This window comes from Conger conger, chromosome 13, assembly GCF_963514075.1.
Source record: "Conger conger chromosome 13, fConCon1.1, whole genome shotgun sequence".
In the NCBI taxonomy this organism is placed as follows: domain Eukaryota; kingdom Metazoa; phylum Chordata; class Actinopteri; order Anguilliformes; family Congridae; genus Conger; species Conger conger.
Genome location: NC_083772.1, coordinates 33,058,990 through 33,086,615, shown reverse-complemented (window position 1 = coordinate 33,086,615; position 27,626 = coordinate 33,058,990). Strand labels below are relative to the sequence as shown.

Genomic DNA, 27,626 nt, shown 5'->3' with positions numbered 1-27,626 from the left:
ATGTATATTGTGATTTGTTTCAGTTATTTATAGAATTTCAGGTAATTTCCCCAATTCATTGAATGCTTCTGAAGGGACCACATCATTTCCAAGATCTATCCCTAAGGCACTACTCAATGTTTTTCAAAAATAATATCTAGAACCTGTAAACTACACACCAAACTGCAACAGCAACAATTACATCACCAGCAAACAGCCACCTTGTTGCACATATTTTTTCCCCTTTGGTATAATCGATATAAAAAAATAATACTTTCACCTGTACAAGATTCAGTCAAAGACAATAAAGATGTCCACCTTAAGGAATATTGTTTTATGTTGTACTAGTCCAAGTAATACAAACAAAACCTCACTTTGCTCAACATTATCCTAAAGTAAAATACAGAGTGACACTTAAAATACTCATGAACTCAGACTGCACAAGCTAGTGCCAAACACAAACTGAATAAGATGGGCATTAGCTGTTTATTCCCCAAACGTTCACAGTGCAGCTTTAAAAGGTGAATTAAAACAACGGAAGAGCATGTGTTAAAATCTGAATTGAAAGATCGGTGCAGAACTGATGCGGTTTTGTCAGTTGTGTGAAATATTGTCAGCCTCCTGGTAGATTATGACAGTTATGAACATGTGCGTGAGCTGTCCTTCGATCCATCTCTTCATAGCTTGTTAAAGTCGTCGCCTGGAATATAAAACACCAATCAGAGCAGCCGCTGCACGGGATGGATGTCTCCGCCCCCACACACACAATTCAATATTTATGCTTAATGGGGACAGAATTATGCCCGCATTAAAAATGGAGACAGTTTCACTGACGCTGAAGCCCTTTGATTCAGATTGAATTTGATGTACGAATTGCTCCCAGAAGGCAGGTTGTAATCTAAGACCTCCTAACTGCCCCCCCATTCACCCAGAGCCATCTGTGCTTTTACAGGTGTAGTCTGGAAGTGTGTGTGTGTGAGTGTGTGTGTGTCCGCAGGAGAAGGGGAATCACTTCCCTTCTGACAGCAGTAGAAGGTCAACTTTTAAAATTTCATGCCTAACAGATCACACTTAAGCTGAAGTTGGTTTTCATGAAGCTGATGCAACACTTACCCTCGGCACACGGAGAGGTGTATTCACACACAGCTGCATCACCTGCGGACACAGAAAAACACACACCACTCACATGGGTCCAGCTCAGCCTATCTGGACCTTCTCTCATTACCTTTGTCTCATTTAATCATTTATATTCTTAAAATTATTGTTCAGTTTAATCTTATAACATTAAAGATTATTTAAATAAACATGTACTTGAATCACATATATATGCCAACATACTATTTCTGCATAAAGGCCACAGGCCATAGTATTTAGTACATTAGTATGTTGGGAACATGCTTTGGTCATGTGATTTCCTTCAGTCAGATTGTTGTGGAATACTTATTTGCAATGACAAAATATGACTTTTTTTCATGTCCAAAACACTGCAGGGCGTTATTAAATATGAAACGATGAACTGCTGAAGCAGCTGAAGAAATAAAGCACCGGGGTGAGAAATTCACTTCTGCTTTTGTACTTTCTGAATTCCCACCCAGTCAAAGTGAATGGGAGATTTTGACTGGATAGGGGCATTCAGAAGTCTGTGCATAAATGATTAACTGTACAATCCTTGCTATTGGCACAACTTTGTGGGGAATGAGTGGATACCATTCCTCATGCACCGTAGTCTCCCTACATCTAAGTGTGAATGGAAAATGGCGTCTCTTACTTGTCTGGTAATAGTCGTAAACCTTGACCACCGCGGGCTTCAGGTTCCTCACGGGCACGTCTTCCACAATGGCCACAGAGTACCGCCTCTGTACTCCCTTTTTCAGCTGGAGACACACAACCCCGTTTAAAATACACCTCACCCCATGCTTACACATTCACACCAGTGTCCAGCGTTTCACTGGTCACCATCCAGTCCTGCCAAGCTTACACATTCAGACTAGTGTTTGACTGGCACTGGTCACCATCCAGTCCTGCCAAGCTTACACATTCAGACTAGTGTTTTACTGGCACTGGTCACCATCCTGCCAAGGTGATCTTACAGTCTTTCCATGCATTCCACATACTTTCCTTTAGTGCACCCATGACCTGTTAGTGCTTCCCTGGATGATTGGGAAAAAAATGCAATAGCCTTCTCCTCCATGTGCCTGCAACTCAATATACACCCAATGATAATTTAATTAGTTATTTATTAGACTATTTTACTTTTTTTTTTACTTCTGCTGCAGTAGCCTATCCACTTAAAGGTTTGACGTGTTGCATGTTCAGAGATGCTCTTCTGCATACCACTGTTGTAATGCGTGGTTATTTGCGTTACTGTCACCTTCCTGTCAGCTTGAACTGGTCTGGCCCTTCTCCTCAGACCTCTTTCATTAACAAGACATCTTATCCCATAGTACTGCTGTCCACTGGATGTTGTTTTGTTTTCACACCGTCCTCTGTAAACTCCAGAGACTGTTGTGTGTGAAAATCCCAGGAGATCAGAGATACTGACACCGTGGTGCCTGTGTATGGGCACATCAGTGGTAGAGCTTAAAGTGAAGGGTGTAATGTGAAGGGAGAAGTATTGCTATAAAATCTTACTCTGTGTCCTGATCGTTTCTACAATGCATGACCTTCTCCTTCTTTGTTTCATCCTTCCTGGATATCCTGCCCCTCCTCTCAGTTCCCACAGCACTCCAGCCCTCCCACCGCAGCCCTGTTCCCATCCCTCCCCTGGGTCACGCCACACTGACACATCCCATGTATCTCTAAGCTCTCCTATTCCCCCCTCATTTGGACTTCCTACTTTTCCAGTTAATATATCACCTAAGTGTAGCCTGCCCAGCCCATTTAGTTTGCTATAATGGATTTCTTAACATACTTCGCTCATATCCATCTGTACCCGGGTTCCTCCCATTGGGGAGTTTTTTTTCTTACCAGTTTGAGGGTTTTTCCTCCCCACTAGGGAGGTTTTTTACCTCACATGTTTTCTTTTTTATTCGTTTTTTCTGGTCCGGTGTTTGCAGTTTAGCTACTCTGCTTCTGCTACTCTGTAGTGTCTTTGTTACAGTCTTCTGTAAAAAGCGCTATACAAATAAATCTGAATTGAACTGAATTGAAAATACATACTCAAACCACCTGGTCTGGTACCAACAGTCATTCCACAGTCAAAGTCACTGAGATCAGTTCATCACCAGTCTGATGTCTGGTCTGAACAACGAATGAAGCACTATGCATCGAGGGAAGCACTGAGTAAAACTCAAAGACAGGAATAAAGTTTCTTTTTTTTTGTATCTTACCCCATCCAGGTAAATGATGATGTGTCCCTCTTCCTGGTCAACACGTTTCACAGTTCTATCGCGCCTCAACTGCAGAGCCAGAGGATATCATTGTTCATATACAGCTCTCACTATCTGATTAGTTACAGGTCATATATATACATCTTATCATCATCTGTAAGATACAGCTGTAAACCATGTGTAGTCAAGCGTGGTTTCCAGGATTTCATCATCGGACGTGCGGTTAGGAGCGGTGGCGTTACTCACGAATCGTAGCGAGCTCTTATCGAGGACGAACCCAGACAGGATCTTGATGTTAATGATGACCATGTTGGTTTCCTCCCGCCTTCCGTCGTACCTGTCACAGCCAGTCAAGTGAGAAGGTTCACACCGGCCACCGCCGAACCGCAGGAGAGCAGACTATTTTAGCACGGTTAAGAGCTTGGAGCCTGCAATATCTAACAGGTTATGACAAACTAGCCCATATTTAAGAGATCAGCGCTGATAGCCGCCTGGAGTGGCCATTAACGCCACGGCTGCCATTAAGCCGCTCTGCGAAAAGCCTTTCAGAAGGTCAAGTCACAGAGTGCCGTCTGAGAGTGTGGTCTGGTATGAGAACACACACACACACACACACACACACCTCACATCCACCGTCACGAGGAGACTCTTCGCCGTGCCGTTGCAGGCTCCCAAGGCACTGGCGGAGACGTTGAAAGCGGTGTAATCAGGGGGAGGGGGGATATTGTACTGCAAAGAAATCTGGGAAAGAAGCAGGCACACAAACAAATAAGGAACAGGTTCACTTTTTCAGAATCCAGCATTTTCCCCCTTTGTAACATTAACCCTTTCACTCACAAGCCCCATAAGAATCCACCCAAATCCCAATGGTTGAAAAGGTTGAGAGTGCTTGGTACTCTTGCTACTGAAAGTGTTGCCGTCTGAAAAGCTTGCCATCTGACTGCCATAAGCATGCTCAGAGAAAGGAGATTGTGCCATCCAGGCCAGCGTGAGCCTGTACCTGGGTGAACACGCAGGTCTGCCCCTTGGCCTTGATGGTGTACTCCCCTGGCACCTCCTGCAGCTTCTCCTCCTGGTACAGGAGCTTGTTGCTCTGATTCACGTTAAAGGTGCGAATGTAGCCCCCGCCCGTTGTCAAAGTCACCTCGCTGGAACCCTCCGGACTGTAGGCGGCAGCACCATACCGTGACAGGGCCTGGAGGGCCACCACCGTGTCCTGGGCAAAGAGGGGGAAGATGGTCACTTTCTGGAATGTTCTCTCACTCGTGTAAGAAACGCATTTTACACGTGTGTTGATCAATGGATTCCTACTGTACGTGCTGAATATTTGGCTGATCACTGAAAATAGTATGTTAAGAAAATGACCACAGAGGTAATTCTGTTTGGTGTAGAAAGAAACCCTTTGTATCTAATGACTAAGAAGTAACATGTAAAGGAAAACCCATGCTGTAGCCTCATACACTGCCTAATATAAAAAAAACAGATTTGTAATCAGCAAGTGTATGAAAGGAATTTAAAAACATCCAGGTCATTAAGGACATTAATGTGTTACATTTTAACAATAGAGAGAGGATGCATCTTAGGTAAAAGATAAAATCCAAAAAGGTGCTCTTTGGAACAAGGGTGATGTGAATAATAAGCTAAGGAAGGCGTCCAAGGCACAAACTTGATTTGGATGCGTTAAAAAGCCTTCATTATTATGACTAATGCATAGGCTAATTATTTTTCAGGGTGAATTTTATTCAAGAGTGCCTTGGTCGCCATCATTAGCGGAGTACAAAAAAGGTTTTCCAAGGGGTACAAAAAAATACTGCAAATATAGCATGTAAAAGAAAGAGAGGAAAGGGGGAATGAGATGGGGGGGGAGGGGGCGGTGAGATGTTTGGGCACCTGTGTGGAGCGGAAGCCTCCGTAAGAGTTCTGCTGTTTGGTCAGCCAGCGCACGATGCTGGTGGCGTAGCCCATGCCGAAATAAGGCAAGGAGGGGCCAGAGAGGAGGGCCAGGAGCACGTAGGCCGTCATCTCCACCTCCAGGGAGTCTGTCTGGCCGTCCGGCGTCTCCACGCGCTTCCAGTAACGATCTCCTCCTACAGCAGGGACAGTGGAGGGATGTCTCACGGCCTAAACCCCATCTTCTCCAACTTTTGCCACAGTGCGTCGCACTGTGAAGGGCTGCTCTAATGAGCCATGAACATTTTTTTGAATGATGTTGAAATGTCAGTCATGCCTGCTTTCTCCTGGACAGGTGTTCCTTTACATTACATTACCCTACAAGGTATTTAGCAGACGCTCTTATCCAGAGCGACGCACAACGAAGTGAACTTTAGAAGCTTTTGAAACATTTTCCTCCAATTTGCTCTGCAAAATTCAGTCCTTAATTTCAAAAGATATCACACATTCAGTCAGACAGGACACTATTTCATGAGAAATTAAACCTATTCTCAACATCTTAAAAGAAAGACAGTCTTTCTTGGGCAGCCTGTAGCCTAGTGGTTAAGGTACACAACTGGGACCTGGAAGGTTGGTGGTTCAATCCCCTGTGTAGCCACAATAAGTTCAGTGCAGTTGTCGGGTCCTTGTACAAGGCACTTAACCCCGCATTGCTAATCAACCTTAAGCCACTTTGGATAAAAGTATGATCTAAATAACAAATGATTTTTATTCTTTATGGATTTTGAGGCCATTTTGACAGACGTGACAGATCTGAGAGCAGAGCCGGTCGTGGCTGGTACCTGCAGCTATGGCAACTTTGTCCAGCCGTTTGATGAGTTTTATCCTGTTCTCTGCGTCCCCTGCTAGCGTGAAGGTGTAGGCTAACAGTGCCGTGGTGTAAAGGTGATCTGTCTTCTCCACAGCAGCTTTCAGGCACTCCAGACCCCCTGCCACCATAGGACCCTGACCATACGACTTTTATTTAATGGAGGAGGCAGCAGAGTGATCACAAGACCCTTATATTTGTCAGCAAGAGAGTAGAAGATCACACAACTCTTACTTTGGCAAACAGGCAACAGAAACCACAGAACTCTTATTCTGGTGTGGAGGCACCGTGCTTTTGCCTCTTCTCTCACCAGAGTCTAATACTTATACTTTCTTATACACTTGTTTTCGGTCTTATTTCACTTAATTCCTTGTTCCTTAAATCAATCTATCATGATTTACAGGAAGCTGGCTGCTTATTAATCACCAGACCTTAGTCAAATATGTAAATGTTTTGGATTCAAATACTTTTCTATGCTTCACTGAACAGGTCTGATGTATTGGAGCCTATGAGCCAACTATTGCTCTGGTAGGCTCAATTGCACCAGGCAAGATCAATTGAGCACAGAAAAGTATTTGAATCCAAAACAATTACATATTTCACCCAGCTCTGTTAATCGCCGACATCTTTGTGGGATTCATTGTGAAAGATGTGTGTGCTGTAGGCTAAAGTTAGATGTAAAATCAAAGTAAACATTTTGGGCTGCACTCACAGTAGAGTCCAGTTCCAGCAGTGCTGCAGTGATGTAGGCTGCTAGTGACACCTCATCGCTGACTCCACCCTGTGTGACAGAGAGAGAGAGAGAGAGAGAGAGAGAGAGAAAGGGATAGAGAGCACTGTGTAAGCCTGCTGTTCAGTCAAAACCCAAAACAAAACAAGCATCAGGCCATTTGACAACTACACTTCGCTTTCAGTATGACATCATTCCATGGGGCTTAATCATCCAATCAAATGAAATATAGGCTTAAAATAAGGTTGCACAATGAATAGAGTGTTGTTAAAAACAAAGTGCTTGTGCTTGTGCCTGTGTTTGCGTGTGTGGGTGTACATAAGCATGTTTACACATGAGACTCCGGCACACTCACCTTCATGGCGTTGTTAAATAAACTCCCCACAGACAGAAAGCAGCCGTTTGGTTTCTGTTTTCGGAGCAGCCAGGTCTTGGCCAGTGTGATGTGGTCTGGGTCCACAAAGATGTAGGGCCTCGCACCTCCAAACGACTTCAGCACAAAGGCGGTCAGCCTGCACACACAGACATTACAGAGCTCTGAATCTAGCGGACACTGATTGTCAGCGTGTGCATGTGTGTACATGTGTGCACATGTGTGTCTGTTCTATGTGTGAGAACATTCTATGTGTGAGAGTATGAGTGTGTGTCCGTGTATATTATATGTGTAAGAACATGTGTGAGTGAGTGTGCATGCTTGAGAGTGTATGTGTAATGTGTGTTTGTGTGTGTATGTGTGTGCTTGTACGTTTGTGCATGTCTGTGTATACATAGTGTCAGTCTATGAGGATGAGTATGTAGTCTGTGGGCCTGTTTGTGAGTTAATGTGATTTCCTCTCTTCCACACAGTCCGCTCAGACTGACCAGGTATTTCCGGAATCATCATCCTTCCCGAAGGCGCTGTAGGAGCCGTCCTCGTGCTTGTATTTCAGCTCACGCTGGTAGCCTAGCGTAGTGACCCAAGGGAGCAGCAATGAGAGTCGTGGCATAGGCCTTGTCACAACAAATTCTATCCCCCTTACAAAATTTCTCCCCTACGGGGTCATGTTTCCAGTTTCCGGTTACATTCCCCTCATCCGTAAGTCAGCGTCATGAGTTAGCGTCAAGTGGACAGCGTGGTTGCCAAGCTTTATGTGTTGGTTGCTATGATGCAATCTATAAGATACAGTCCCCTGATGCGTACAGTAGCGTCAACTGGCTAGCGTGTCTTTTTATGAACGGCATAAGCTTAGTCATTACTCTGTCAATAAGCATTTATTTAGTCCGGTGTATGTAAGTTAGCAAAACATATAAATTGCCAATTTCCCTACAGTTTAAGATAGCGATAGAGATAGCTAGTGCTCATCTCTCGGTGAACTAATATCACTAACTAATACCGCTAGCTAGTTAGTGAAATGGACAGCAAACCATTTCGGCAATAAATATATGTAGAGAAGTACGTAAGCATGACATAGGTATATATAGTTAAGTTAGCTCCCAAGCTAGCAAAATAAGAAATATCTAGCTAGCGAGACAGCCAGACGGATAGATCGCTTGCTAACTAGGAAGATAAGCCATAACTGTTTCCTAGCTAGCTAGGGATTTTTCTATCAAGCTAACTAGATGTAGCCTATATTGCGGTTCAATGTATATAAATAATTGAGATATTACATATGAAGCACTACATATTCACAAAAGCATCGCTAGCTTGCCGATGCAGAGCCTATTACACACAGCAGTAAACAAATATGATTGACGTCATTGCAGAGACGGAACTGGAAACGTGACCCCGGAGGGGATAAGTTTTGTAAGGGGGATACAATTTGTTGGGACAGCCTGCTATGTCCACCACAAATGAGTTCTGACACTGTTCAGGAACTCGTAAAGTCACGTAAGCGATACAATTTATACACATTTATATTCACGAGTCAAATCACCAGATCCAAATGTAAAACAGTAATCCCTTTTTCTACTTGTGCATCATCTTTTCAAAATCAAGTGAAATTTGAATTCCTTAAACTGACGCCCTTTTCGAGCACCTTCCTCCAGAGGAGCGGGCAGACTCACCGCCCTCCAGGAAGTGCACGGCCCTGTCCTTGATCTCCTGGGTCAGCTGCTTGGTGTTCTCCAGGTAGCTCATGATGTAGATGTTGGGGGCGAACAGTACCATGTTCTGTTCCCCGCAGCCGTACGGCATGGCCAGGAGCTTGTCCAGGTTCTTCATGGCCCGGCCCATTACGTCACCTGTCAGAAGCCACCGGAAGGAAGATTATTACGTCACATTACATCGCAGTCATTGGACAGATGCTCTTATCCAGAGTGATGTACTGTACAATGAAGTGCATAACCATAACCAGGGACAAGTGCTTTGAAAACCCTAGAGGAAAGTAGCAATAACACAGTTTTGCCAACTATAACACTATAACACTAAAATACATAAGTGAATTACAATATAAGTAAATTACAGGGAGGTAGGTTCAGACCCCTTCAGACTTGGGTTAAGTACGTAATTGCTTTGGATTAAAATACTTGTCTCTGCTTTACTTGTCTGGTGTATTGGTCCTGGTATAAAATCCAGTTATGACCAGCTTGAAATGACCACCTACCAGCTGTTTCTAAACCAAGCTTGAGCTGTTTTTTTCAGCAGGGGGAAACCTATGAAATACTCTCAAAAATGGGAAACTTCACCATCTGGTTGGCTCAATTGCACCAGGCAAGATCAATTGAGCACAGAAAAGTATTTGAATCCAAAACAATTAGGTATTTGACCCAGGTCTGAACCCCTTCTGCAGGAGTTTACCCACAATGCACCAGTGTAACGAACCAAGGCACAGCTTCAATGCCCCGCTGTGAGAGGCTTCCCCCAGCCTGGCCTGGCCTGCTGGGATTGGTCTGAGTTGTTTATTTCCAGAATGTTCCAGCGTTGCACCGAGCTGTGAAATAGAGTCTACAGCCTGTGGACGAGCTCAGACGCAGAAACGGTTCTCACCGAGCACAGACACGAAGGCCTTCGCCGAGCCTTCCACAAACACCTCAGGCAGCTTCAGAGAGACAGCCTGCTCCACTGGCCCATCTGACAGAGGCAAACACGTGAGGTAGAGACAAAAAGAGAACGCAATATAAAGTAACCTTTTTCAGGCAAATCGCAAACTAAGTATGAAATACGCCTGACTGCAAGCCAACCTAATGAGAAAACACAAGGGCACAAGAGAAAACAAAATAAGCAAACTTTGCTAAGAGTGAGCAATGATATGGAAAACCCAATAAACGGAAAATTATAAGCCAATCTGTACTCAACCAGTGCAGCGCTTGTCAAGACAAGACAAGCACTTCACGAGATACTGAAGCACACTGATTCAGATGTGTCGACAGAGCGCTAGCTTGCAGCGTTCAGTAATGGTGATGTGTGAAAGAGGCTCCAGGCTGAGCAGAGGGGGCAGGGAGAGGGCTCACCAGCTGGGCACAGCAGGGCGCTGTGGCTGAGGGTCTTCTCTGTACCCTCCGCCTGACAACGACAATGAGTTTACTGCACCAGTGACAACCAACAATTACTCACAATCTGTTACCATGACGCCCTATAATTGTGCCAACTGTGTTACTGCAACATCCCTGTTACCTCAGGGTTACATCCCATAATTACCGGGACTGTCCTACCATGGAGTTACCATGACGTCCCAAAATTACTGAGAGTGTGTTATAGTGACAATCCATAATTACTGCAAATGTTTTACCAGGCTGACATAATTACTGCAAATGTGTTACCAGGCTAACGTAATTACTGCAAATGTGTTACCAGGCTAACGTAATTACTGCAAATGTGTTACCAGGCTAACGTAATTACGGCAAATGTGTTACCAGGCTAACATAATTACTGCAAATGTGTTACCAGGCTAATGTAATTACTGCAAATGTGTTTCCAGGCTAACATAATTACTGGGAACATTTTCCCTGACAAACCGTTAATAGTGAGACTGTGTTAATTTGGTGACTCATAGGAGCCATAACCAATCTGCTTACACAAAGGGCTCATTCTAATGGCTTATTTTTCTCATCTTTTTTCTGTGGAAGAGGAGGGGAACTCACCTCTACCAGGAGTTTGCGGACAACAGTGTCGATCCGTCCCCTCTCTGGGACAGTGACCACCTCGTTCCCACACAAGTCCTCTGTCTTCAGTGCCTCCGCACTTACTTTGATGCTAACCTCACCTAGGGATAAATTCACAACTTTCAATCAGTCATATCACGCAAAGCTCATATTTTTGTTCACGGTGCTACGATGTAAACAATTCCTTTTGGAAGAGCTCACACTTTCAAAATCAATTGAAGCTGTAGGCGGACACATGAAATCAGTCGGATCCTAATTGCTTAAATTTGGGCCACTGAAATTAAATCAATTAGCTGAACCGACATCATACCGGGTGATATTCTGAAAGAACTTAGAAACCTGTTTGCAACTTACAATGACTCTTAATATAAGACCAGCAAATAAAACCAACGTACACAGTGGTCCACCAGGAGTGAGTTTGAAAACCCCAGGGTTAGATTCTGCTCTCTTCATTCGGTACCTAACCTTCTCTTTTGGAGCACTGATTCTAACTGGGTACTGACCACAGTGCCCATGAGCACAGCCATTACAGTCTTACTCAGTGTGAGAGTAAGCATTTCAGTCAATGAGGAGAAACTAAGTAGAGATCCGAAACACAGAAAACTGAGAAAATTCCGGTCAACTGAGTAACAATATTAATTGAGAAAAGAATTGAAATTATATACAAAATTAGACAAGGGACTGATATAAAGAGTAGGCTACCAGGAAAGTAACGCTTTTGACATTAAAAAGGACCAGGGCAAAATTTGCTGTTGGATGGAAGCGATAAGCAGGTGAATAATTGTTGCCGATTGTTGGTTAGCCTATTTGATAGCATTTGGGGCGAATGCCATTGGGGTTATTGGTTTATTATGACTCGAAATAAACTGAACTGAAATAAATATAACATTTCCTAAACTTGGTATATTTCAATGTCACTTTCAGTGTTCCGGAAATGTCAGTGTTTCCTGAGCGACTTTCAACCCCTGACATGTTCTACTGTAGTTATCTGACCACATCGACCTCGCATGGAGACAGGGCTGGTAAATAACCACAATTGAGCATAAGCCTCACCCAGGGCAGAGGGTGTGATGATCCAGTTGAAGGTTCGGCTCTCCTCCCCACACAGGCAGTGTGTGTACTGGCATCCTTCACACGGCCGGGCTGCAAACTCTGTGGACTCTGCCACGCTCAGCTGGACCTGAAACCACACCGGAAGGGGTCCCATCTCCCAGTGACACTATGATCACTGCAGTGCCACAGAACTAGCCCCCTCACCTCCCCACCTTTAAGAAGTAACCCTGTGTTATCCTACTGATCCGATTGAGAAGCAGTGTTCAGGCAAACATGAATGTGAACATTTCAAGCAAACTTTGTGTTAATTCTTTCATGCGTAGAACACAGAGCATCAAAGTCATGAATCTTAGGGCAATTTAGTTGCTTCTCTTGATCACACAACCAAGTGACTATCTAGTGAATATGAGGATGGGTGAATAGCATTCACACATGTCCGTGCCAGTAATTGTTGTCTGGACAGCAGTTGTGTAATATTACAAAAGAGCTGTGGAAATAGGCCAACAGAAAAAAAGATACAGTATAACTATAGTCCCAGTGAGGTACGGCATTGTTAACTCTGGCTTTCTAGCCAGAGATACTAGCTAACTGTAAGTAGCTTGTCAAAGACTAAAGGAGAATCATAAGCACTAAAGTCCTGCCATATTTGAATGTGCAAATAAGCCTAAGGGAACTTCAGAAGCTAAATTAGCCCCGCTGTAAAATCTAGCTACGCCAGCTTGAGCAGCTTACAAATAGAGCTGGTCTAGCTGGGCTTGGTCAATCAGCATTGCTAAGCTGGTCATATAGCAGGTCAAGCTGCGTATGAGCTGGTCAACTTGTTTGGGCTGGTAGCTGGTCAACCAGCTGTTTCAAAACATAGCTTGTTCGGTTTTTTATACACAAAAGTCAAAACAGAACATCCTACAAGGTCTTGAGGCAGAACATATTGAGAGCCACTTTTACTTTTCTGGAATACAAACTCACTTTCACAAAATTGTTCATATATGAAAAGGCTTTTAAAATATCCCCCAGTCACAACCTCTTTCGAAAAAAGACAGTATAGCTTATAATTATGAACTGTAACTAATAAAATAACGCAATTAAAACCATTACAGTCGTGATAAAACGGGTATTGATATTATACTGATATACTGCTGAAGTGGGACACTGCCCCTATGAGAATACCCAGCAGTCCCTGGGAGCACGTACCATGATACACTTAGAGAGGTAGTTGAATACAGTGGCCTTGAGTGTGAACACCTCCCCCCGGATGACGGAGTATGGCAGCGTCAGACTGACAAAGAAGGGCTGGAAGGCGGTGAGGCCGACAGTGGGGGAGAGGCCCAAGCCCACGGGGGAGGTGCACAGGGCCCCCGCTGCCCACTTGGTTATTGTGTCCGGAACGGCCTTCGCTATATCCACCTTGCCCGAATCTCTGCAGACCAACAACACAACATAATTACATTACATTAATGGCATTTGGCAGACGCTCTTATCCAGAGCGACGTACAGTTGGTTAGACTAAGCAGGAGACAATCCTCCCCTGGAGCAATGCAGGGTTAAGGGCCTTGCTCAAGGGCCCAACGGCTGTGCGGATCTTATTGTGGCTACACCGGGAATCGAACCGTCGACCTTGCGTGTCCCAGTCATGTACCTTAACCACTACGCTACAGGCCGCCATAAATGTGTTGCAAACCAAGACACCACCAATAAGAGTTTCCCCATTCTGCAGTAACGTGACGCACCCGACTGCTACCAGATCCCAGATCCAGGTCTCTGGGAAGTACGTGCGGACAGTCTCCTGGGGCACGTTGGCTCCTGCAGCGCCCACTCCAGCACCGTCCTCTGACACACTCTCCATCACAGTGCGCTCCATGTTGAATGCCATGGGAACGGGCTCCGAATCGTAGAGCACATCAGTTGGAGCAAAGAGGAAAACATTAAATTATGGAAACGCCTCCATGCATTACATTACAGACCATGCACGGTAAGGAGGTTAAATGAAAAGAATACCTGAGCGGGCATACACACCAGTATGGTATAACATGTCATAGCAGGTAGTTGGTTTTTTCACGTCAGAGTTGGTTATGATTTTCATTCCGATACCCTGCAAGGAAGGGACCATTTTAAACATTGTCTAAAGAGATTTACAAATTGCAGCCCCAGCAAACCTGTTAATTAAGGACCATATTAAGGATTGTAAGTAATTGTATTGGTATCACAGCTGTCCATGAGTCCTGTGCAGGATATTGTTAAGCTTAACAACACCACGCTGAACACAATGCTGTACAGGGAGCTTACCCACCTTAAACATGTTGTATACGTCGTGTTTCTCATTTCCAGGGTTAAAGTAAATGGCAGATCGCTTGCTCTTGCTCTTGCTCTTGACGGACGGGTCCTCTCCTCCATCCTGCACATCAGGCACAGGTGGGCTTATTTCCAGTGTGGCAGCCGTGGAATTTTCTGCAGGAACCACCTCTATCTCCGGCTCCATGGGGCGGATAGGTTCGTCAATGCAGGGATAAGGGTCATCATCCTCCACTCTGTAAAAATATCCCAAAAGCATCTGAACTGGCAGCAGTCCGTATACCTGAGGACCAAGAGAGTATGCATGTTATATTTAGTTGCACCACATACACAACATAACAATCTGAAGGGGCTGATAGGAATAGGAACCTGAAGACATCAAAAAATCTCAAGCTTAGGGGGTTGTGGCTGTGGTTGGGTTGTGGCTGGAGATCAAAGGTAGGGAAGGTACTTTGGATTGAGGCTGGAATTATGGTGAAAAGCTCAAGGATTGAGGTAGTGTTTAGATTGATACTGTAATTGTGGTGAGAGGTTGGGGTTCAATGATTGGGGTAATGCTTTTGTGTTTGAGATTGTGGTTGTGGGAGGAGGTTTTGAGTTGGAGGTTGAGGATTGGGTTTGTAATTTGGTTTGAGGTTGTGGTTGGGGCTGTGTTTGTGGTTGTGGCTGTGGGTTTGGGATTGGGGTAGTGCTTTGGGTTGAGGTTGCTGTTATGGTTGACTTACGGTTTCCACATTCAGCTCTCGCTCTGGTGCCATGAGCAGCACGCTCTGGTCAATGGCCCTCAGAGAGCACAAGGAGCCTGCATGGGCATTCAGGCTCAGAGTCGTCATCACCCCTGGCAGTTCCTGGGGTGAGTGGAACTTTAGAGACACCTGCCAGAAACAACAACCACAACATGCGCAAATTAAAACTGGCTGCTACCTGCTAATTCTAACATGCGCATGTGAAAAGGAGTTGATTTACTATTCAGAAGCCAGAAGCCTTGGAATGTAATCAATTACAGCAAAAATGATTAGCCATTGAAATAAACAGCTCTGAAGAGAATCTATAGAATACTGAAAGCTCACTTCACAGCTATTTCTTTGTGAATTTTAGCAAAGTTTTGACAGGGCTCAACCAGATCTGCAATAGATACACTGACAGTGAGTATATCAGAAATAATTTTTGTGAAATACATTTTAAAAATTAATTAATTTCAAGATATTAATTTATGATATAATAACAAGAATAATAAAAGCTTTTTCAACAATACGTGGAAGAAGTTATTGCAACAAACTAAACCACTTACTAGCTAGCTTACTAGACTAGGTGAGTTCTACAGGTGACATTCCAAACATAAGACACTCTGGAATTTTCCAAAACACAGTGGCCTCAATGAAAGGGTTAGTGGTTCTCTAAAAAACTGCATATTTCTAAGTTCTGTGGTGCTTTGTTGTGGTGGTCTTTTTTTTGGTTTACAGTGGAATGATTAACCAATAGCTTTATGAGACTTAGTCATATCAGAAGCGGGACATATGAGAAAGAGCAGTGTTGCATTATGAGCCACCGGTGGGAGTCCTGGCAGCGGTATCCCACCTTGTTCTTCAGGCAAAGGCTTATGGGGAAATTAGCACTGTCAGCCACAGTCTCTCCGTCTGGCAGCACCGCGTACACCACCACCTGGGCATAGGGTGCCCGATCCACCATGTCCCGCAGAGAGAAAGACAGATCCCCTTTGTTCACTGGAAAGACAGTGACAGTGAGTTTGAACACACATACACAAGTGGACGTTCAGTACACTCACAGTGCTGCACACTTACACTGCATCACATTCACAGTGCAGAATACTCACAGTAGTACACTCACACTGCATCACACTCACACAATTTTTCCTACACTTTGTCTATGGCTAATAGCTAACACTTTCTTTTTTTTCTGTAGAATTGGTTCAGGACTGGGAAGTTGGATTTAAAGGTGCTTTGAGCTGAGAGGAATCACCTTGTCCTTCTTTCACAGCCACAGAGAGACGGTCGTGCTGCACAAGGCTCCCTCTGGACAGAACCTGTGTCAGCAGAAAAACATCAGATGTATGTGGAGCACAGTGAGGAGAAGAAAGCCACGTTAAAAACATATGACTGCCATTCACAGCTGAAGGCCTTTACTGAGCTTGTCTGGTGTATTGGAACCAATGAAATACTCTCAGAAAGTGCAAACCTGGCCTTCTGGTCCTTTTGGTTGGCTCAAATGCACCAGGCAAGATCAATCAAGCTAAGAAAAGACTTTGAATCCAAAACAATTCCGTATTTGACCCAGGTCTGTTCCTCTTAAGCCAGTCAGAATCCCATCTGAATCGAATGGGCCCATTCCGACCTTACGCAGCAATCACCAGCGCTCTCTGTCTGGATTTGCTTAACTCTCACTCTGGACCCAAACTGGACCCAAACACTGAGTGACAGAACTGGAAAAAGAAATTCACCAGGTAGAAAAAGGCCAGGGATTTCTGCTCCTTCTCCAGCTCCTCCCCCTGGATGATGTACTGAGCCGTGATTAATGCATCGGTGTCACATGACAGCTTTCCTGTCATGGGCTTCAGTTTAAGGAAGCTCTTGCTCTTTGAATAAAATTGTTTCAGCCACATTTGAGCAGACCTGTAGTTTGCTCTGCGAAAGTGGGGCATATACACAATGTCGTCTTCCCTCTTGCGATAGAATGCCTGCCAATAGATGGAAAGGATAGCAATTACAGGACAGCACAATAGCTTATTATACAATAACAGATTGCATGAGCTTACGGTGCCAATACAAATATTCTGTATGTTTATTACAACGCATATCGAGGGTTTGGTGCACAAGGGTTGTAAGTGATATTTTGGATCAAAATTAGTATTGTATATAAAAAGAAAGCTCTTGACGAGATCTATCTAGGTGCAAAATATAAGATGTGCCATCCTTTACTACATTGAAATAAAGGGTAAAAAAATACTCATCCCAAAAAGAAAACGTTTTTTTGGCTCTTCTATAAAATTTGGAAAATTACACTTACGCCCCGTCCGCACCAAACCCTCGACATGCACAAAAAGGTAACTGCAGCACCTTCCTTGCTGAATGAAAAATAGAAAACAGTGTGTGAGCGTGAAGAGTGTGAAAGCCCCACACCTGCAGCATGACACCCTTCGACATCCAGGGGACAGTGTCCAGACTGAAGTAAGCCACGCCCTTGTCATCTGTGGACAATGTCCAGTTCTCAGACTGGCCACCATAGTCTGCCACCAGTAGCACCGTGTCATCTGCCATGGGGACGGAGTCTGGGCCAGTGGCTTTGACCTGACAGGGACAACCACGCAATCACTCCGCTGTACATCAACTCCACTTCACTTAATGTTCCTAGGCTGGACGATGTTCAGAGTGGCAACACAGCATATTTCAGTGAGACGACAACAATCCATACATTAACGTGAAATCTGAGTAATAATTTGATTTGTGTGAACTTAGGAAAGACAGTAGATGTGAGGTTTCTGTTTCTCGCTGTCTGTGCTTGTAGCTAGAGGTGCAAAAGAAAGCTGTTGAGCTGATCAATCCCACCTGGGTAACCTGAATTTCAGGTGAAGGCAGCCCCTCCCTATTGACATGGTGTGGCTTGTTCACTGGTCTTTCATCAACTCAAACTGAGAAAAAGCCTAACCCCATTATAATGCAAAATCATATAATGCAAAATCATGTCTTACCAAATGATCTTCTACAAAGTCCAACAAGCTATCCCAACTGGATTTTATAGAAATATATTTTTAATATAAAAATGTTCCTACTAAAGTTGCTCGGTGAGTGTATGCACACATATGAGACATTACCTTTCCCTCAAATGGGATGCCAGGCCTGAAGGCCTGTTGTGTGTCTTCAAAATTCACTGTCACAATGTCACTGGTGATGCGCAAACTCTCACTCCCCTTCAGGACCACACCTAACAAGAGTCATACAAAACACTCAGTGCGCAGGGAAACAGTACAATAGCCTTAAATAAACATTACAATATGCTTACATCAGCCAGAATTTGCAGGAAGAAATTGTAAATGGTAAATGGGCTGCATTTATATAGCGCCTTTTCCAGCCACTAGGGCTACACAAAGCGCTTTACGATGAATGCCTCTCATTCACCAATTCACACACTAGTGGTCGAAAGGCAGCCACACAAGGGGGTTAGGCGTCTTGCTCAGGGACACTTCAACACACCCAGGGCAGCTGATGCGTTCATGCATTTTGATGGAAAATCGCTTACGGTCATATTCACGAATGATACATACCTGTTCCGTACTCCTCCATCTCAGCTTCCACATCCAAACTGTCTTCATACCTCGTAGCATTCAGAGCAAACTGGGTCACATCGATTGTCTCACTGGCACATCCGGTCTTGTCAGTCTGGGTGAAACAGTAACATTCTCAAAGATTCTTCCTCTGCTGCCTAATCCTCAGTAAACTGGTACTAATCGAGTGGCGAACACGTCAGTTTACATCACATGACTAGCCTTGCATGCCCTGTAAAATGGGATCTTTCCAATATCCTAAACTGAAACCTAAGTATAAGATGATCTGTGCTGTGCCATAATAGGTGCGCATCTGACACAGTAAGGGCCCTGTTTAGAATGTACCTCTCATAAAACATATTAGACATTACAGGGCATCACCTTCAAAATGGCAGATAACATAGCCGAGAGACTATGTACAGAACGTTATCGTTCATCAGCGTGGATGCTCACATCGTTATAGTTATTGTTGCCGTTGTAGTTCTTGCTGTGGACAGGCCTTTACGGTAAGAACTTGCACACATGCTTCATGGTGGAACATTACTTACGGTCATGAGGTACTTATGGCAGATATCAGTATGCGCATCCGGTTCTGAATGCCAGTAATATCTGAAGGACTTCCGACATACTTCTGCTTTTACTGACCCCAGGACAGGCTTCCCATAGGTATATCTACACACAAACACAAAATGGTTACTTCATAATCTGGTAATCCAAACACTCTTCTCTTCATAAAAGAAGATGTGAGACACCAGTGAGTGACAGTGGAGTGACATATCACGGTGGTGAAAGCAGAGTCTTTGTAGAGCATATAGCACTTACTTCCCACACACTTTCAATGTTGCCTGTGTGTCCAGGATGGTCATGACGTTGGGAAGATGGACTTTGACCTCATACTTGGGTAGGACTGCATGAAATACACACAAATGATGGTGTAAGAGTACAGTGATGAAAAACAACGAAAACTACAATTCCTGTAAAACATAGTATATTACTGCCAACATTATTGCTAATACAGCGCTATTCCTTTCAAAAAACATTTTATTCCCTCATTTTGTTTGTTTGGAAAGCCCAACATTCCCCATCAATATGGGACAGATCTATCACAAGCTCTCTCTGGACTACGTGTGGCTATATAATTGCAACTGCACAGATTGTAGGCACCTTATTAACAGGTGAGTCCTTGATGAAGCAAAGATCACTCTTTGTCCCTTGGTAACGCTATCCAATAATATGTCACTCCATAGGGATTCCAGCCACAACCTGGCACTGGCTATTGGTCTAGGTCTGATCAGAACCTTCAAGAAAGTATAAGTGCCTAATGTACATGTGACATTCTAAGGCGTGTGGGGCAACAACAAAAAATGTTGGCCAGTTAACCCATCTTGGTTTGTCATGTCTCGACGAGTATCCAGCACTGTCACGCTTTGAAACTCCAAGAGCATTTGTTTCTAAAACATCACTTGACAAGCTGTTCCATGCATTGATAAAAATGGCATGTCAACCATTGCACAATGTTCTCCAGAAATGCTTCAGAGCTGAACAGCAGGCGTAAAAATGAAAACAAAATGGCCACATACATTTGGAACAAGGGAAGCTGACCACAGATGAGAGCACTTACAGTATGTTTATGTCAGCACAAAGGAACTCAGCATTCACTATGTCCTGTCTTTCAGAGGACAATTGACAAACCCAAAGAGACATATCTCTTTTGTATCTATTCAATTTACTTCCCAGAATTCTGTACAATTTACAGCGGGTTTACGGTGCTGTTCAGGCTACACTTATTACAAGCATAAAGTACAACTATTAATAATGGCGTACTTTACCAACAATTAAAAATATACAGCAAATTATATCACTTTGTTTCCAGCGGGTAATTTTACCGTATTCCTTTATTTCGAAGTTGTGGGTGGTTGGTGTGCCCTTCTCGTTCCAGGCCGTGATGATATAGTTTCCCTGTGTGGCCTCTGGAGACATGGGGTTAGAAAGGTCCAGAATCCCTGCGGTGGTTGACCTGTTCAGCCACTGAGCGATGCGGTTGGAATTGGGGTCCTGCAGAGAGAGGAAGATGATGGGGAAGATGAGGAAAAGAGGAAGGGTTGAGGGGTGAACGGAAGGTTGCTTGGTTCCTTTTATACACCTTAATAAATTAGACAGAGACAGCCCTGCAAACCTGCAGCCAATGAGGTTCCATTTAAAATATCGACCTATAGTATTACAAATACCTACTGGCTGTACACCAAATTACTCTACCATATACTAAAAGTCTATCCCACTAGTGTAAAATGCTGACCCATTTTAGCTCATATGAAGGCTAAAGACAATCTTACCTCCACAGGGATATACACTGAGAGATCATAATGCAATAGATACATAACATTTACTTAGCAGATATATTATATATTTGAAATATATTATTTATAGAATCAAATTGGGTAAAATTAATTTGATACCCTTTTCACCTTGTAATAGAGACACTGGTATACAAAATATCAACGTATTACTCTGCAATAGTAATTATTGTCCAGAAAGGACAAATACCACATGAGCTGATGTTTCCATTATGAGTACAGACTACTGCAGCTGATTAAGACAACGTCCGAGTCTTGCTTCTGACTTTTTACAGCCTGTTACTGTAGGTCGCTGGGAGAATATAAGTATGTGCTTTCATGATTTAAACTCAATCACAATGCTAATTTGGCATCGCTACAGGCCAAAGTAGAGTTATGCTTTCACAAAGACATCCTGAATCATGTGTAGGTGAGCTTTTGATGTAGTTCTTTGACCTTTTGATAGTCAAAAATTAGGCTTACGAAATAAGTTGGTCAAATAGGCTGATTACAAACTCTTTAAGCCTTTACGAAAGAAAATACTAGAGGCCAAAATTCTGCCTCCTAAGCAAAGTCCAACGTCCACTTTTCTGCTTAATTGTGTTCTCAAAAGTTCTCAAAAATATTTTTAAAATCACATATTTTTTCATTTCACACTAAAGCCATGAAACCTTTCCAGTTTGCCTGTTTTATTATATAAACAAAATAAAACAGATCAATATAGGCTTCTAACCGATACCTATCTTACATTAAGCACTGCAAGCAATAGTGTGTAATATAGCCTAATTAAATGAAAATGTTGGGAGCTGCGAGCCTACACTTAGATGTCTATGCTATTTAGTGACACATAAAGTGTAAATGCAGAAAACACCACTCTCAAACCCAACCTAAATTATTTATTTCAAAATTCAGCCCCACCTGACTTCGCCTGATCAGACCCAACACAAACTCCTCAGGTCTCAGTGGGTTCAGATCAAATCAAAACTGTTACAGTATATGTCACTAGACTTCCATACTTCTAGTATTAAAGACTCTATGACTTAGTTTTCAGCCTATCAGGGGGATGTAACATCACTCCATTTATAGGCTACAACTCAGTAAGGAGCTTATTAGGTACTGGAAATAGGCATTTCAGCTGGAAAGTCAGTGTACACAAGGGTCCCCAGGAATGAGGTTAGAGAGCCCTGCACTAAGGGTATATCACGACTTAGGCTTGCAGTTTGGGTGGAATTAAAGTAAAGGCAATGAAGGAAAATCAGTAAAAGCAAATGTGTTCATGCCCATGTTCGGCTTACCTGCAGCTCCACGGTTTTGAACTGCAACAGAGAAACAAAGAGTTAAAGTGAGTTAGTATATTCTTCAGTCTCTTCTCCTCACTCTACAGGACAATGTGCTTGCGACATTCACCGTTATCTTCACACAGCGGTGCAGGCCTTGGTCTGCTGTTTGTTTAGATGCTTTGATCAAACAGGATCAGTCAAACTGAACCCTGGCCACTTGTGTGTTGACTCCTGTTAGCCACCTACACCTAAACACTCTCTGCTGCCCACGGCCCATGCTGAGTCAGCACTTTGTACGGACACAAGTCCTTGCAGGTCTTTCACTTCGGCCTTTTCTCTTAATTTTTTACTAACTTAAGTTCAAGCTAATATCAAGGGTCACGCAGAGAGTAATGCCATATTGCCAGGATAAGCAAAGGAATAATGTGCCTCTTTTCCTAAAATGTACAAAGGAGAAGTGAAACTAATTCTACCAGCAGGGGTAATACCAGAGGTATGCAATAGAAGTCCTGGTCATTATACCTTACAGCAATGAAAGTTTAATGGTTTTCTTGAGTCGTTCTTTTCTTATCTTTTTGTGTAGGACATTACTCTTTAGTTAACCCTTAAATATTGACTTATGGATTTGCTTCTCGCTAAACGCTCACTTGAGGCACAATCAAACCGATTCCTCATTTCCCACATATTCTGAAAGAAAATAACAGTCCTTACCTCTTGGTTGTAAGGCAGAAAGCTGGCATCGAGAGACACGATGCGAAACTTGACTGGAAAACATACAAGATATATTCTGAAATTAGCACCAAGTATTTGCACACATTTAGCACATTCGCCCATTTTTTATTGCATACAGATGTAAACACCCATCAGACCAGTCAGATGAATATGAAATATGAAGTGCAACTATACTATCAAATTAAGCAAACTGAAGTCATAACATTAGATCCATTCTTTACTAATGCCAAATGCTAATGCCCCCCCCCCCCCCCACACACAACCCCCAACTCCAAAATGGCGGCAGAATCACCTGTCTGGCCCGGCTTGTACACAGGCTTGTCTGATTGGACGAAGGTCAGGAAGCTGCTGGGTTTGATGAGGATTTTGGATTTCTTGCTCAGAGCCTCCTTCTCGCCCCGCACAGCGACATGCACAGAAACCACTGTGTCCACAGTGACAACGGGAACCTGGGGCACAAAGCAGGCCATTTAATAAAGGCACCAAAACTACTGTCTTCATAACTATCGAGCAAAAAACATGCAATACTCCACAAGGAGAATGTTATTAGTATTTACGCTCACTTTATTAGGTATTTATTAGACCTATTTTATCAAATCTTCTGCTATTAGACCTACTTATTAAGTCTTCTGCTGCTGTAGCCTATCCACTTAGAGGTTTGACTAATTGTGTATTTCAGAGATGCTCCTTTGCATACCACTGTTGTAATGTGTGGTTATTTGCATTACTGTCACCTTCCTGTCAGCTTCAAACAGTCTGGCACTTCTCCTCTGACCTCTCTCATAAACAACACATTTCCACCCGCAGAAGTGCTGCTCATTGGATGTTTTTTGTTTTTCTCACCATTCTCTGCAAACTCTAGAGACTGTTGCGTGTGAAAAAAGATACTCACTATCCCCATTCTGACATTTGGTCTGAAAAACAGCTGAACCTCTTGACCACGTCAGCATGCTTTTATGCATTTAGTGGCTGCCACATCATAGGCTGATTAAATATTTGCATTAACAAGCTGGTGTACAGGTCCACCTAATAAAGTGCTCACTGAGTGTATATCAGTAAGCTCAGTAAACTGAAAAAGCAGATAAGAAATATTCAGCTATTTTGCATGAGCAGACAGAACAGACAGTACTGGCTGCCATTATGCAACAAAAACAACTGTTGACTCTATAATAGTGTACCAAAGCATACAAATTTCATGATGCAAAGCATTTCATTTGCAAAGCATACAATTTCATAATGTACCCAAAAAAATACTTGAATTGTGAAGCTTGTGTTTCCATTATAGTGAATGCAACGTTGCGGTTTTCATGCATTTATAGTTCCAAACTATTCCAAACTCTTAGCAATCTAAGACTGTCACTAAAGTAAATGTTATCCTGGGTAAATCTTCATACAATGTTCAAAATACCACTGAACTCTATGGTGGTCTTCATCCTCATTAAAAGTAATCATTTTCAATTCTTGAAATTCAACCAGGTACACACAGTTGAAAATAATGTTAGACAAATACTTTCTCTCCTACACCTGAAAGAATACCAGTTACATTTTCACAGTAAATTGGGGTTTATAACCAGTATTTTAGACAGGAAAACTAGTCCCAAAAGTACTTGTCCAAATATTTTACATCCCATTGCAGGATACATGCTGGGGCATTGGATACATTGGCTTTTTTAGAGAAAGACATTGTAGAGTCATTATGAGTCAAATGAGGTACGACACAATATGGCACTGAGTTCATACTCAGTTCTGTTACATAAGTCATACAAGATGGTGTGTGCTCCTTACTTCCAGGAAAAAGCAGATAAGTGGAGCTAAACTTGTTATAAGCCGTTAATAATATTAAATGTGGGTGGCCGCCATGCAGCTGCAGTTCATGATGAAATGTTATACAAATACACATTTATGTCAGACATAAAATGATACAACCTCACCATAGTCAGTTTGTTTTTGAATGTTCTATAATGTATGGCAAGAATCATCAAAGGTTTTTCCCTCTGGTTTTCTGGGCATTAAAAAACAGAGCTGATTAACTACTGTCACCAGATCCTGAAATCAACGAAAGAGGACAAGCAAAAACTACTTTCTGACGTGATCTCTACACAGTTGTACAGTGGTGTGCAAAAATGTTGGCACCTCTGGTCAAAAAGCCTTTTACAATTAATATCTAAGAGTGAACAGAAGCAAACATGACCTCTAAATGGTACAATGTTGAACAAAAAATAATAATAAAAAGTTTAGGAACCCTGTCAGTTAGTACTTTGCAACTCCTCCTCGGGCAAGTATAACAGCTTATAAATGCTTCCTGTAGCCAATTATCGCTTTGCCAGAATACCTCTAGCATAGACATATTGTTCAGTCTCCATGCATGTATGGCGTGTTTGAGATCTCTCCACAGATCTTCAATAATATTCAAGTCTAGGAATTGTGGTGGCCATTCCAAAACCTTCATCCGTTCCTGGAGGTACTTCATGGTTGATTTCGAGGTATGCTTTGGATCATTGTCTTGCTGGAATACCCAACCTCTCTTCAACTTCAATGTCTCGACTGACCATTGATATTTGGTGGAATTTACTCTTCCGTCCACCCACAAAGTATTTCCTGTGCCCCCAGCTGCCACACAACCCCAAAGCATAATGGATCCACCACCATGCTTAACAGTTGGCAAGGTGTTCTTCTCTACAAAGGCTTCACCCTTTTTTCTTTTTTTTTTTGTATGCGTCGGGGGCTTTTATTTAGTGTGCACAGAGGAGGGTTTATTTGTGTGGGGGAAGTATTGTAAACATAGTTTGGTTTACCCAACATAGACAAATACAATATTGATAGAGAGTAGTCTCACCATTAGCTGAAAAACATTTATGAAATTCCCCTTTACATTGCAGAGTGCCTATCCAGCTAATGGCTAAAATTCTAAATCCCAGCCATCAGTTCATTTGAATTACATATGCAATTATGCATTCCCACTAGAAACTTTAGCCAAAACGTAATGTTGCAATTTCAACTCATTAGGATAGAACATGGCTGTGTCCACTTAAATATCGTTATTGTCATGGTAACAGAATGGGTGCACATTAACTGGCCCATCCTAACAGCTATTCGCACTCTTTTCCAGTTGCAAAAAAGCCCTTTTTTTTTACCAGAGAATGCATTCAGCCCAATTCCTCCACACATGTCCCTTTGGTCAAATTGAAAGAAACTCGGTGACTGTTCAAACTTATTACCTCATTAATGTAGAGTGAGCACAACAATATTTTGCAGTCTCAGTACTGCAATGGAGAGAGATAAGCTGACCTGGAAAGGGACGCAGCGGTAGAAATCCTCCTTCACGGCTTCTTCCAGCAGAGTCACATTAGCGTCCTCGGTCTCCAGGGTGATGATGAAGGAGACAGGCTCCTTGGGCTGATGAAGTTGGGCGCAGAGTGTCTCTGTGATGCCCGCTACTGTTTGGGAGGTTACTGTCACCAAGTAAATTCTTCAAAGGAAAAATAGAACAGGGATCAACATACTCCATGGTGGATAAACCGACATTTACTGAAGACACAGTCTACAAACTCCATTGAGTCAGGAGAGCTCACATACTGGAAAACCTGGCATGGCAGCCTCCCTCCCCCCAAAATATCAGTCTCTCTCTCTCTCTCTCTCTCTCTCTCTCTCTCTCTCTCTCCCACTCTCTCGCATTCTCTCTCTCTGCAGTCCAGGCACACTGTGGGACACATGGCCAACAAACTGCCCTGTTTGGCCGCCCGCCCCAATTTCCAATTTAAGACCCAACTATGTGAAATGGGGGACCAATTAATACAGCTCTAAGCCGTGTGTGGGGACTGGTAATGAGCTGTTCTACTGCACTGTTTACAAAGTTTGAGGGATAATTGCAGGGAAAGGAGGTGGAACAATACAGCAGCAAGGCCGTTGCAGAAACCACACTGCCAACATATCTCAAAACTGGAATAGGAAAAAATATATATTTTGCATTTGCTAGAGCTGTGTTAGAACACTTTCTTGTGTACCGATAGGCATATTGATTATATTGACCTCATTTCTGTACAGGACCTTTGCCCTGAAAGAAGCAGGAGCATACTAGTTTCGGAATCCTCAATAACACCCACCACCCCCCAAAATACCAGTATAATTTATTCACTGTTCTGGTTCAATTCAACCCATTTTGTTGCCTTAGATTGCATTCATTTTGGTTATTATATGATAATAGTTTATGTATTAAATTGCATTAGATTTTAGTTTGAAAAATAGCAACTGTGAAATGATCCATTGCAACACCTGTTGTGTCCCTGCGTCTTGCATGGTGATCTTCAACTGGGAAAAATGGGATACAGTAAAAACTAACCAGTTTGAGAGACATGATGAACCCAATACACCGATAAGCCCAAATCCCTGCAGGTCTTTGCGATAACCTTAGGTAGTGCAAGTTTATTATTCGCAATAGTCTTATTCATATTGACAAAATAAGTATAACAATACAAGCGCCCCAAAAAATCGCATTCTGCGTCATTTCTGGCACTGCAGAGCTTCCATGTTGATGCACAAGGTATACTTACGACTCGTTTGCGCTGCCACAGAAGACTGTTGGTAGAAGTACAGTGGTATAGAACAGAAGCGCGAGCATGTTGCATGCAAGGAAACGACGACCGAAGGAGCGGTCGATTATTAAACTAAATTACTTAAATTACTTGATTTAGCACCCGTCCCCCTTGTCTCCCTCGCTGTCAGTCAAGGATAAAAGAATAGTCATAAGAGAGCTGGTTATATTGAACAGCTTCTCACACGTCATT

General features: G+C 43.0%; 1 protein-coding gene across 2 annotated transcripts; it reads right to left on the bottom strand.

Moving 5' to 3' along the window:
- Positions 1–292: 292 nt before the first annotated feature.
- LOC133107883 (alpha-2-macroglobulin) lies at positions 293–27,620 on the bottom strand. 2 transcript variants are annotated; one of them, XM_061217160.1, is made up of 36 exons: positions 27,393–27,620; positions 26,131–26,311; positions 23,135–23,291; positions 22,822–22,874; positions 22,126–22,146; positions 20,384–20,552; positions 19,320–19,404; positions 19,046–19,169; positions 18,498–18,612; positions 18,048–18,157; positions 17,356–17,523; positions 16,677–16,913; positions 16,199–16,262; positions 15,797–15,942; positions 14,944–15,093; positions 14,217–14,501; positions 13,926–14,018; positions 13,657–13,829; positions 13,121–13,346; positions 11,930–12,056; positions 10,856–10,977; positions 10,226–10,277; positions 9,762–9,845; positions 8,840–9,016; positions 7,658–7,739; positions 7,152–7,308; positions 6,779–6,847; positions 6,041–6,203; positions 5,199–5,395; positions 4,309–4,524; positions 3,931–4,049; positions 3,555–3,645; positions 3,309–3,377; positions 1,748–1,853; positions 1,093–1,134; positions 293–679 (listed from the first exon to the last, which is right to left on the bottom strand). In XM_061217160.1, exons 1-36 carry the CDS (start codon positions 27,458–27,460, stop codon positions 657–659), a joined length of 4,521 nt encoding a protein of 1,506 aa, XP_061073144.1. In that variant the 5' UTR covers positions 27,461–27,620; the 3' UTR covers positions 293–656. The 2 variants fall into 2 exon arrangements, with proteins under 2 accessions (XP_061073144.1, XP_061073145.1); XM_061217161.1 differs by having other exon boundaries at positions 13,657–13,832; positions 13,947–14,018.
- Positions 27,621–27,626: the final 6 nt, after the last annotated feature.

Bases quoted from the DNA above. Each gene is read 5' to 3' on its own strand.
- LOC133107883 (XM_061217160.1), bottom strand. From the start codon at position 27,460: ATGCTCGCGCTTCTGTTCTATACCACTGTACTTCTACCAACAGTCTTC. The intron at 18,613-19,045 runs GTAAGTAATGTT...TGTTTCACCCAG, and splicing joins GCCATAAGTACCTCATGACC to ACTGACAAGACCGGATGTGC. The intron at 1,854-3,308 runs GTAAGATACAAA...GTGTGTCTCCAG, and splicing joins TCATCATTTACCTGGATGGG to CTGAAAAAGGGAGTACAGAG.